The following is a 13,285-nucleotide window of genomic DNA, read 5'->3' on the forward strand; positions in this document are numbered from 1 at the left end:
GTTTTTATCCATCAATAATGTTTGGCCGTCGATAACGTTTCGGGAATATTGACACGGGCCCTTTTTTTTTTTTTTTTAAAAGATTTAGCCAAGGGATGGTCATTGCGAGCTACATAGTTGCGATTATGATTGTCGTGGGGGTTTTAGTATGCGTAGCGCGTGCGTGTGCGCCGCCGCCTGACGCCATCGCGCAGTCGCCCGGCGCGTCGGCTATCGTCGCGCTGCACATCATCGCAAACCGACACTTCTCCCTGTCACACTTCTGAGGGCTCTTGTTTTAATTCGTGCGCTTTCTAGTATTCGCCTGCAGTTCAGTCAGTGCAATGACAGGCGCTTAGCTTGAAAACGTGTTGAACAACGACTTCCTTCTCCGTTACTTTGTATATTGTCATGGAGGAAAAGATCTGTGAGACAATGGTCGATAAAAGTAAGTCTTTGTTTTTTTTTTTCTTCTTCTAAATTATTCAAAATTTGTTCACGATACGATTAAGTCGTTGTTGTTTAGTTTTTTTTGCTATTTGTTTTATACAGTAAAAGTCGGGTATATTATTTTCGTATATAATTTAAACAAACCAAACCAAATATATTTTTTCTATATATTTCAAAACTATTATGTTATTCAATAAATGTTTTTGGTATTTGTAGATACATATTTACAAGTTGTTATTTTCATTGGTGCATCCAAGCTAATTTTTCTAAAATTTCCTAGCTAATCCTAGTGAAATAACTTTTTTTACGTAATATATTTATAATTACTATAAATATATAATTAAAATTACTTTTATTTTGGAACCATGCAAATTAAATTAATATTAAATTCTAATATAAAATGTTTTGTGTACCTTATTCGCATAATGCACTTCTTATTGACGTCTATAATAACCTTCATTACCTACCCGACCCTTTGACGTCACGATTTGTTATTCCAAAATGTCAGGGCCCAAGCCAAAATCAATGTCAGAGGAACACCGTATGTCAACACCAAATTAGGTTTACCGTTGTTAAAATAGCCGTTAATAGAAATTGAGCTTTACGCCTTTGACCTTAGATGCTTACTCTATGGATATGTTTGTTTCCATGCTGGTATAACCGTGCACATTACCTATGCATGGCGTCAACTATGGCTGAATAAACATATTGTAATTTACATGCATCGAAGCGGACCCCGTAATGTATTCGTTTTGAAAATGCTAATGTTTGATCATCCTGTATATGTTAAGTTCTTTATTCTTTGCACAAACGCTCCCACGATTTTTACAAGAATGTAAAATTTTAATTATTTACAGTGTATAAATGAATTATTATTTACAAGTTTGTAAATATACAATTATTTAAAAAAAATCTTTAATTATTTAGTACTTACATATTTTTTCGGATTTTAAATAGTCATACTCATAAATCGAATTTAAATAGACTTCATTAAGAAATTTAAAGTATTATTTAAACTTGACAAAATATATTGATTAAAACATTCTATACATTGAGAAAAAAACCAACACATTTTATAAGCATTTCTTGTTTAGTTCTTTCTTTTTTTCGTTATGAGAAATAGAATGTATGTTATTGAAGGAAAAGTTTTCATCACTGTTGTTAGTGATTAAAACAGATAATAAATACAATGTCCTCAGACTTGAGACAAGGGACATCGACTTGTTATCGCGTGTGACCGCATTCAAGGCAAATATTGTATTGATAAACTCGTCATGAAACCTTTGTTAACATCTAACTCTACGACAATAATTTACTCTTTGATTCAATAGGGCTGTGTTTTGAGGCTCTCAAACTTATGATATCGCTTGAAATACGCTATAGTTATTAAATACATTATGTGAAAGCCAGCGCTTAAAGAAAACAGTGCTTAAATGTTACAAATAGTATGCTCCTTCTAACGTTCTGCGGATATTTCTTATGCGTACGCTATTTTGTGAAACCGAATCAATGGGTAAAACAGTATGACTCAAATATTTAAAAATAAACACAATTACGATATAATTAGACAGAAATGTATGATTTACCTCCTTCAAGCCGACACACGACCGAGAAAAAGGTTTTGAATCACAATGAATCACCCCGGTCTGGGAGACGCCAGATTTTACTAAGCATTAGCCATGTTTGAAGTGTTTTCATTGCGATTTGTTTGCGATTTTGAATGAAATTATATAATTGGCATTATTGAAAAACTTAAAAAGTCGTTACAGTTTCGATTGATTAAGTCGAAGAAAAAATGGGAATTGCGCTGTACTTGATAGCAGCTGTCGTGTTGTTGTACCCACAACACGTCATTAAGGATCCTCCCGAAGCTCCCGGCGAAGCTGATATAGCCTCTCAAGGCTATCAGCATAGATAAGAAAAAAAAAGTGTTGTTGTCGTCTTAAAACTTTCAACGACTGTCCATCCGCTCGACCCGCAGATCTTATTGTAATATGAAAATAAATAAATAAAGCTAAATAATGATTCGATAATATTTTGTAAGCAAAATAGCTATTGTTACGACAGTTGTAACGTCTCGGCTACCACATAACCCTAAGTGGGCTGTGGTCTAATTTGCCTCATGTACATCAATAATAAGAAATTAGTATAAGAGTACAAAAAAAGAAATAATTAACGAATTAAATGAGCTTCATTCACGAATATCAGTCTAAATGCTAATAGTCTCTCTATATCTGTTAGTCTCAGTAGTTATCGGCTTTATCTTGTGCTCATTTAGTGTGTACTCAAAAGGTTAGAATGAGATTTATATTTATATAATGTACACGTTTCACTATCCACGTTTTGATCCATTGGTTGTGTAATAAGAGAAACTTCATGGAACCTCTCTGTTTTCCGTATAATTCTATGAAATTTATTGGTTTAATTATTGAAAGTAAAGAGAGCGTCTATGCGAAGTTTCTCAGAAGGAAAACTTAACTAAATATAATTGGTAAATCCGAAAACTTTTCGAGTAAGTTCCATCGTTCAATTTATCGTGTTTACACGAAAACTCAAACATACCGCGTTCCCTATTAATTCAGGGAATCATTTGCTTTATATGTTTTTGAGAAATGTTCTCATTTCGCCTGAATCGAAACATAATCTTATTGATGTTTTTGTTTAATAGCAATAATTTGAAAAACCTTTAAATTAACTTGAAAAGCTTCTTTTTATACCTTTGAAAAATTATGATTAGCATTTTTGTTAACTTTGTTATACATGACTTTAATATAAAAAGCTATCAAAAAATAATTATGCGTGCGTAATGTAGTAGTAGTATTCAGATGTCCATTTAATGTAAGTGAGAGTAAGCTCTTAAGCCCATCTAGACAAATGTGCTCTTGTTTTGAAACACTATTATTAGTATTTTCTTCAGTTTTCGCGTTTCATAGACTTAATTAACATTACTTTTGCGGCTTAATCTCGCTTTTTGTTTAATTTTCATTATTTTACTTCCGACGTTTTCATATATTGCTTTACAGTTTTCGTGGTCTATGGTGGTGGTTCGAAGAGGTTACACAACCTCTTCATTTTAAAAACTTACAGAGTACACGATCAATAAGGTTTTATTTATAAAAAAAATATTTCATTAAGGCGGCTAATAATTAAAAAAATATTACGTTTCTATACGAACAGGAGGGAATATTAGAATGAAAGAAATAAACGCGGGGGATTATACCTGCAAATATTTTAAAGCGATAAATATTTTGTATAAGGTAAAAACTACATCGTCTACTATGTACCATGATGATTTAATATCATTCAGAACATCAAAGACGGAGGCCGTTCAACTGAAAACTGAAAGCGGTCAGTGAGCACGAATGATACAGATAAGCACAATGCATCATTTTGCTTTATTTAAATACACGTCAGAGTTTATCTATATATTAATACGTGAAGCAAAAACTTTGTATCCCTTTTTACGAAAATTGCGGCGACGGAGGACTATGAAATTTTCCATACTTATAGAGCATATAGAGAAGAAGTGCACAATGCTAATATTTTTTTTAAATAATGCATAATAGATACATTAAATCAATAAAGAAAACATTACACACACTACATACCATGTATTTGACGCACACACGCATGCATACTATTTATTGTCAAACTTTTGTTCTTGGCGTCTGTTGTCAAATTGAGAATAAATTAAAATATTGTTTGCTTTTGTTAATATTTTTTATAGTATAGTCTTGGCAAAATTTGTGATTATAGAAGTATAAAATACAATCATAATAGTGTACAAACTTACAAATCCAATTAATTATAGTCGAATTTCGACTACTGCGGCTCCTCTAGTATAATTTATAATACGAGAGCTGAATTGACACGTGCATGTAGAAGTACCTATTATATTTTTAAATACATTTGAAACTTTAATGAAATGAAAAAAACTTGGAGACGTAATTCATATTTCGAAATAATGGTTTAATGTTGTTTCGTCATTTTAAAATTGACTGCAATAGCAATTTGTCCAGCTTTGTAAAAATATCAATTTTGGAATCCCGATGAATCCCTTTTTTTCTACCTCTTCTAATAACCTCGAGGGGTTATACTAGATTTATGAACTAGTAGGTGAGCTCACGATGCTCAAACCTGACGACGTTACTTACACTGACCCTACACAAGAGCAGTAGGTACTTTGCAGAATCTACCACCGGATTGAAAAGGCGACCCACTGAGAAGATCCAGCGAGAAACTTGGAGACGTAATTCATATTTCGAAATAATGGCTTAATGATGTTTCGTAATTTAAAAATGACTGCAATAGCAATTTGTTCAGCTATGTCAAAATATGAATTTTGGAATTCTAATGAATCCCTTTTTTTTCTACCTCTTCTAATAACCTCGAGGGGTTATACTAGATTTACGAACTAGTAGGTGAGCTCACGGTGCTCAAACCTGACGACGTTACTAACCCTGACCCTACACAAGAGCAGTAGGTAGGTACTTTGCAGAATCTACCACCGGATTGAAAAGGCGACCCACTGAGAAGATCCAGCGAGAAACTCAGTGGGCTGTGTCTGTGGGTTAATTTACTCGCCGAGCCCTTCGTCGCAAGCGAAGGATACGACGAGAACAATGAGCGGTGCTTAAGGTACCTAAAAGCACCGTTAGTGGATCGGGAGGATCTGAAACGACAGATGAGTCCCGAGGAGTAGCCTGAGCCCGTACATTTTGCATATTTCTGTCACGTAACGGTCATGCGTTTCGATTTGAAAACCTAGGACTGCTTTTGGGCAATGGTTATCAGACTTCGATTTCATATGTGACTCCGGCAGCCAGGTCATGTTGTCCATGGGCTCCAGCAACCACCTAAGACCCAGCGAGTCATAAAATCGTACATCAGTCGAAAGAAAAAGTTACACATATGCACTGGCAAGTCTGTCTAGATTTTAAATTTTTTTGTTACGAAGAAATAGTGATTTTACTAAAACCCAACGGATTTCCTTACATTTAAACTTCGAAATAAATTCCTTAAAATGCAGCTCTTAAAAAAATTCGGATGCAGTTTCCGCCCTTTGTTACAAAGACCATCCATTCCAAAAATAAAGAATGTTTCTATACGTGCCTGTGTACACTGGGGGCCGATCAAAGAGGACAGAGAATTAAAATGTATGGACGTTATCTTACTTAATGCAAAACAGGTAATTTACTTTAAAGACCCTTTTATATGGTTTTATTTCCCTGGTCACGGAATAAAATAAAATTGATGTCTTTTAAATAGGTAAATGTGTTGAGGGTCTACCGCAGTTCGGATCGATACTAGAATACTAATACACTAATTATTTTGTGCTTATATTTATGTACGTATTATTAAATGTACATAGTTTAAGCGGATGTGTATGTTACAGTAATTACCAAAGAAAGGGCAGTGAAAAAAAAAGTTTTTTTATGAAATAACTGTCCTAATGCATTGTATACACGCATCAGTAACCACATGTAATTGAAGTGTCATATTCATCCCTCGTATTGGGCGCTGCATATAATCGGCTAAGTTATTCCGGGCGACGCTGATAGACGTTTGTCTATTTAGGAAACGGATATTACATTTAGTCGGGCCTTCATTTGGCGGCAGAGGTGGGTAAGTATAAACCGTATGAGTTTCCGGCGAGCGCGCGGTGCATAGCATATTTTGTAAGCAGCCGTTGCGTATGCACGGCACTGTTGCTATAAAAATTTTAACAGCCGTCGTATGTTTTCATTCGTGCATATAATAGAAAAGAAATAAGTATGTCTCTGGAACAACGTTTTACTTTTATTAGCATCTTGTTTTTGTCGTTATTATTTATGCTGACAGTATTCCTTTCAGAATATGGCTGTATAATTTAATGCCTAAGTTTAGAATTAAAAAAATAAGCACTTGAAATGACTGCGTAATCAAAATACGTATAGCGTTAGTCTTTGAGTGTACTGCAGTAATTAATCATTGGTCAAAGTTAATTGATTTCAAGTACCTACCCATTTAGTTACCACAGCGTAAATAGAACGAGCATGCCGGTACGGTTAACGCTCCGCCGAAATACATATATATTCTTTAATGGTTTTTCTTTTATAAAACACGTGTTAGATTAGATTTTTATCGTTAATATTAACAGCTGTATGCACACGGTGTTTACATAAATAAATCGAGCGGCATGCGTACAAAGCTTTACGACGGGCCTTCGTGAACTTCGATCCAGGCAATGACCCTCGTTCGATATCAAGTGAACGACATCTTTCATGTCTTGATTATCCCTTGACAACACTTCCTCTCAGTCGAAGGTATTAAATTTGATCGCTCTGACCGACCGCCTTTGAGATCGACGATTACAAACAATTTCAGTATTCAAATGTAGAACGATACAATGAACGTAACAGAAGAAATATTGCATACTTTAAGATAAACTTTAAGCAAGAAGCGTAGAAAATTTTAACAAAATAATGTTTTAATGATTTCTATTACTAAATATTCAAACAATCAAACAGTACACGTTAAAGGTATAAATAACTTGCCACGACACCCCCGTTCGAAAGAGTATCAGGTCTGATAAATTCATAGTCTTTAGGAAATATTTTTATAATAATTTTAAAGAATATTAGAAGTATATTTAACGTTTAAATTTGCATAATAATTCAACTGTGTTCTCTTTTCTACTTATTTCGCTAATTGATAACTGGGGTAATGAATAATATTCTACCCAATTTGGTTTCCTTTTTTTCTTATATATATTTTTAACTGAGTTATTCATATGGAAAAATAATCATGACAACGCTTGACAACAATGTTAAAAGCTCACTGAGGCATCAATTAAATTGTTCTCTTGTGTTCGTTAGCAAAATGGGAATTTCCGAAGCGAGCGACGAAGAGTTAATTGAATTTCCTGACTCAATTAACGTGTGTCCACTCGTGGCTTCCGTTTGACATTTAAGAGCACCGTGCACTATGTGATTAAATTGTGGTGGTCGGTGCAAACCAAGCACTTCTTTTAATTAAATAGGAATTCCATTGTTTGTGTGAAAGCTGCTTATATAAGCTAACAGAATTGCTGCTTCCATGGAATTTACCCGATTTACTTAGTGCGAAGACTGTTTCGCTTTAGGATGTTTTTTTTTGGTCAAGAGGAAATCGCCAGACTCCCACCCTCCACTGGGGATGGCGGGCGGGGTATGTCGGAGTCTAACCGACTAAAACCTCCTGTCGCTCAACAACCCACGTCCGAGCCTCGCATGAGACAGAATTAATGAAAAGGCAAAGGGGGGAGAGTGAAGCGTTTAATGCGGAGCACATCTCTCCCATCACCCTCCCCCAACTTTAGAATGTTATATGATATCAGTGTAGTTTATTACAGTTGATATAATCAGTGTAAAAATATTTTTATTTTACTAGAAAATAATTCGTGATTAATTATATGATTTGTAATGTTTTTTGGGTTACGTTCATCGGCACTGATTCACTTCTGAACAATAAGCCGATAAAGTATAAAGGTATAAAGATTATTTGGATATTAGGTATGTACTATAGTACATACTTTATAAAGTAATCCCACTATTGAGGTCCTATATGTATCGGTCTGATACTTGGGGATATTTAGTTTCATACTTACGTTACTTTACACACAAAGCATCACAAGAATATAATTTCGTTGTTGTTACAGAAATGGAAGATATAGCGATACTGTGGAGCTCGGGGTCTCCGGAGAGTGCTCTTTGGTCAGATTACTTGGTTGCCAGCTTCGACAAAATTATGTCACAAAGAGCCAGACACCATTATAGGTGAATAATAATAATAATCTTTAATATGGTCATTTTTAGATTCAAAATCGCAATGCACAATAATTCAAAAACCGGAATTGTATTGTATTAATTGTGTTTTTTATTAATTATTTTTTTAACAGGGTGACACCAGTGACTGCAGAGGAACTGTTGTCTTCCGATTCGCAGGAGAAAGTCGATAAACTGTCAAAAGCGCAACTGCAAATCGTAATCCTGTGTCCGAATTTAGCAACCAAAATGACTGATTTGAAAAAAGATCTCAACGCCGAAAATGTCTTTAAAACTGATAAAATTTTAGTCATGCTCCTCGGAGTTGAAAAAGGTCATATTATAGCTGAAAATTGTGAAGGTGAGAATCGTAAAGTTTTTAATATAGGTACATTAGCCACTACATACGCGTGCCTATTAGGTTCACACAACTGGATTAAATCTGCACACATAAACATTGAACTTATTTACATAAAATAATACATGATAGAATTCACCCTATTGGGTGTGAACACATCTTGCTTAAGAGCGTTTGTGCTTAAAATAGAAATATCGTTAACTAACATTAAAACTAAGACAAAGAAAAAAAGAAAAAGCTGCATATAAAAACTTACAAAAAACAATCAACAATAAAAATAAAAAAGTCATTGAATACATGAATTTAAAACAATATAGTTGAAACAATTTCCTATTTCAGAATATCCAACAATAGACCAATGGCATATGATGTCGGTACGCGAGAAAGACACGTCATTTGTTGACACCTTTCTGACGGCGGCCGTTGGAATTTTACGAACTAAAGACTGCAAAGATACAGCTACAGATAGAACAAGCTTCTCCATTGTACCAAAAAAAGTCAAAATAGTAAGTGACTTGCTAGTGTCTTGCAGAAAGTGAATGTAAATAACTTTCAGAGCAGAAATAGAATATAGTTTTTTTTTTTGTATGGAAGTTTTGCGTTTAGATCGAAGGTCATGTGGCTTGGCAAAATTTGATACCTAAATGATATTAAGAAATGTGTGAAAGTCACAATAAGCTCAAAGAAATATATTATACTTTTCTAATGTTTAAATTAGCATCTTGAATCTTACTTATAATTATATTTCAGTAATCAGTGTCGAACTCGTGAACTTTCAACGTAAATTTAAAAAGTTCCTAAAATGTGTCTTCAAAGTAAAAGGCGTACCGAATCCATCTCGAAAAGTCATTTATCTTCGTTCACAGGGACAGAGTCGCGTGATAGCGCTCCTTAACGATCCTATTCGAGAAGAAGACAGCATCAAGATAATGGTCGATAAGAAAGGAGAGGTCATACAAATACCGACCTTCAAGAAAAGAAACCCGTATACTTTGCAGTTTGATATTCCAGGTAAAAAAATATTGCAAGCAATATGTTGAATTTTTTTCCGTTCGTAATTTAGTATTATAATTCTCATCACTCTTACATATAAAATAATGTTAATAAGTGAATTAATGGAATTTTTGTTTGTTTAATTAGAATCATGTTTGGAAGTCTCCATGTTGGTGTGGGTTCGAGTTAGTAAAAACGGCCAGTCCCTCGGACGACGTCAGATCAAATGCGAGAGTCGTTTGCGGGAGCTAGATCAGCTGCTGCGGGCCTCCGATCATCCCTTAGAATTCATGTGCCAGGTAAAATATTAAAGTAAAATAAAAATGATGATGTTAACAGGTGGTCTTTCAATCAGTAAATCAAAAATCATTTAAAATTTTCCTATCTCTTAAAATTAACGTTAAATTCAATATAACGCTTTTATGTAATCAGAAAATAACATTATTGTTATTTATTTTATAGACGTTAGGATTCAAAACAACGAGCAAGGAACAACTGGATAGCTGGATGCTCAACGCTTTCCAAAAGAATATTCCACCGCATTTCAACCTTCTCTCATCGACGGACCAATTCAATCCAAAAGCAGACGTCTCCAGTGAGTTCAATTTCATTTACTTTGAGCTTAAGCATAGTGTTTTTTTTTAGTTTTTAGTCGTAGACATAATTAAAATTAATTTTACGTTTTAATCGCACGTCGTTTCGTAGTCACGTAATCACTTTAACTGTTCAAAACGTCGGCACTAATATGACCACAAAAAGTGTAATTAACCCGTACAAGCAGTTTTAACACGCTGAACGCCATAGGAAACTAGATGGCAAAAGTAGCTAATTTTCATCGCCCGTTATTTTTGTCTATCGCATTTTACAAATTTTGTATGAAAATCTTAAGTTGATAAAAATTACTGATTCCCTGATTTTTGCTTGGCTCGAATACTATATAGTACGCTAGGTCCATTGGTCGGTCCCCCATAGACACAGCCCACTGAGTTTCTCGCCGGATCTTCTGAGTGGGTCGCGTTTCCGATCCGGTGGTAGACTTGGGAAGCACTGCGCTTGCTGGGGCCAGTGTTAACAACACTCCGGTTTGAGCCCCGTGGGCTCACTTACACATTAGGGTTAAGCAGAAATTGCCTCTTAAGGCTATCAGCTTGTTGTAGTCCTAGGGTACCCCGCTGGTACATAGGGCCCTCACAAGTTGTCTCCACTTTACCCTGTCTTGCGCTTGCTCCTTGACATCACTCCAGGTCACGTTGGCAGTCCTCATCCCACTCTCTACGGTGCGTCGCCAAGTGTGTACAGGGCGACCAGGTCTTCTCCTGCCAAGCGGTTGCCACTCAAACGCGATTGATGCTGCGTTGACTCCACTGCGCCGTAGAGTGTGTCCTATACAACGCCATTTCCGATGAGCAATGTCTTGCGCGATGGGATTTTAGTCACATTTAGTCCAAAGGTCTTTATTAGAGATAGTGACTGGCCAGAATATGCGGAGTATCGACCTCAAGCACTTATTTACAAATACCTGCAGTCGGTTCGTGAGTGTCTTGGTCACTCTCCAGGTCTCACATCCGAACAGGAGAACACTCTTGACAATGGAGTCGAACAGGGTCAGCTTGATCCGACGAGTCATGACACTTGACTCCCAGACTGGTTTCAACTGCGCGAAAGCACCCCTGGCTTTCCTAATTCGTATCTATATCTTCGTCCGAACCACCCTGATTTGATATGGAACTCCCCAGATATGTAAACTTCTGTGTGTTGAATATCAGCTAAGGTAGAGAAAAAAATAATTACTTCAGTTAATATCAATATGGCATATATAATACATATATTTACAAAAAAAATATCACATAAAGGTGGTGAGGAATATCCTACTCTGCTGCATTGGGCGGCTCGTTTCGGGCTGGAGCGTGTTTGCTGGCAGCTGCTAGAATGTCCCGGGGGAGGAGCCGCAATCGCGATGCGGAACGTCCGACATCGCACTCCCGCCGACTTAGCTCGTGACTTCAAACACTATCGCCTCGCTGATATGCTCTCGGATCACATGGTAAATAACTTAGAACAACGTTAATCCAAACCCTAAATAATACATTCTTCTTCTTGTCCTTATCGGCGCATTGCAACGTGCGTCAGAGATTTCTTTTTGTGCTTCTTCTTTTGGTGTCCCTTTTAGTTTATCCTCTTTTGATTCTCTGAGTAATTTGATTTTTATTATTATAATTTAAAAAACATTTTTTTTTCTGTATTGTTACAATCAGAATATATATAGTTTATATTAATAAACATTATACAAGTGAATTATTTGTTTCTTTTCAGAAAATAAGCGAATTCTCCAACATGTACTATTATCTTAAAAATATGTCCGACAACGAAAAACAAGATAAAACAGAAGAATTAGAATCAAAAGAAGAGGACCTTCGAATTATTGAGACATGTGATACTGTGGACTCGCCTATCTGCGAAGATCCAGAACAAGATGTCATAGTGTCTCCCCCGGATCCCTTCAGCGAAACGTGCACGCAAAATTTGGAAGAAATTTCTGATAACTCTGATGAATCCGAAAAGCAATCTCGTGCGTCGTTCAAACTTCCAAAAGTCAAAGAACAACAACTGTACCAAAACGAATTGCCGTGTCACGACGACACAGCGGACAGGATCCAACAAGCTATTGAAAACGATTACCTCTTCCAGCCATCAAATATCAAAGTCGAAAGCCCGAAATTTAGACCAAATAACTTATATATGAATAGTTCCCGTCTCATGCCGCAACAACCAGAAGTGTTCTTGTACTCACCCACGGAAGAATCCAAATCGTTCAACATTGAAACGCCAACTAGTGATATTAGTCAGATAAATTTAAGTACCAAAGATATAAGGAGCAGCGGTAGTATTAAAACAAGTAAAGAAAACAGCCCTTTGACCGGCCAAGAGGAATTAGCGGAAATAATAAACGACTTCAAAAACAACGTTTTTACCATATCCGAAGTAGAAAAACTGGTGATGGAATGGAAAAACAGAAACGAAACTCAACAGTCGCTGAAAGAAAAACAGGAACAGTTGAACAAGATGCGGGAAGAATATGATAAAATTCAGCACAGGATTAAAGAAAACATGAAAAGACCGACGCCTTTTGAAAGAGTCAAGAAAATGTTCTCCAAAAACAAGAACAAACGTAAGTCAAACTCAAACATATCCGCCGCGGTACTAGTGAAGTAATTAATGATAATACACATACACGTAGAGGCTCAGTAGAAAGAAGTTCATTTACGTATCGCACCGCGACGGGGCAACGCAAACCCATCGTCGCCGGAAACATGTCTAGTCGGATCCAACGGATTCACTCTCGGTTCTTTTATGACCTTCAAGCACTGGTCACCGTCCTCGTCGAACTCGTCGATGAAGAGTTCGATGCGTGATCTAACCCATAGACACAACCCACTGAATTTCTCCCCGGATCTTCTCAGTGGGTCGCGATTCCGATACGGAGGTAGATTCTGCGAAGCATTGCTCTTGCTAGGGCTAGTGTTAGCAATTTCTCTCAGGTTGAGCCCGTGAGCTCACCTATCCGTTCGGGCGTAGCTAGAATAGCCTCTTTGGCTACCAGCGAATGGGTAGGGAAAAACATATACTTTTTTAATTTACTGACCAGATGGTTGAAAGAGCTCACGGCCCATCCTAAGCTAAGTAGTTACCGGAGCCCATAAACACCGCAGCTTGAAAGTTG

General features: G+C 36.3%; 1 protein-coding gene across 4 annotated transcripts in view; it reads left to right on the top strand.

Annotated features, from left to right (window-relative positions):
* The window catches only part of LOC101745970 (phosphoinositide 3-kinase adapter protein 1), a 32,728-nt gene that overhangs the window by 17,266 nt on the left and 2,177 nt on the right, over positions 1–13,285 (top strand). For 3 of the 4 annotated variants that reach the window (XM_012693255.4, XM_012693254.4, XM_021350153.3), the window contains exons 4-11: positions 8,108–8,225; positions 8,348–8,574; positions 8,911–9,077; positions 9,438–9,582; positions 9,712–9,863; positions 10,027–10,159; positions 11,418–11,608; positions 11,878–12,733. In XM_012693255.4, the coding sequence (XP_012548709.1) occupies positions 8,108–8,225; positions 8,348–8,574; positions 8,911–9,077; positions 9,438–9,582; positions 9,712–9,863; positions 10,027–10,159; positions 11,418–11,608; positions 11,878–12,733 (1,989 nt within the window). Of the gene's footprint in view, positions 1–150; positions 428–8,107; positions 8,226–8,347; positions 8,575–8,910; positions 9,078–9,437; positions 9,583–9,711; positions 9,864–10,026; positions 10,160–11,417; positions 11,609–11,877; positions 12,734–13,285 lie in introns of those variants that run through there. The other variant, XM_004929532.5, reaches the window with a different exon arrangement.

This window comes from Bombyx mori, chromosome 12 (assembly GCF_030269925.1).
Source record: "Bombyx mori chromosome 12, ASM3026992v2".
Taxonomy (NCBI): Eukaryota; Metazoa; Arthropoda; class Insecta; order Lepidoptera; family Bombycidae; genus Bombyx; species Bombyx mori.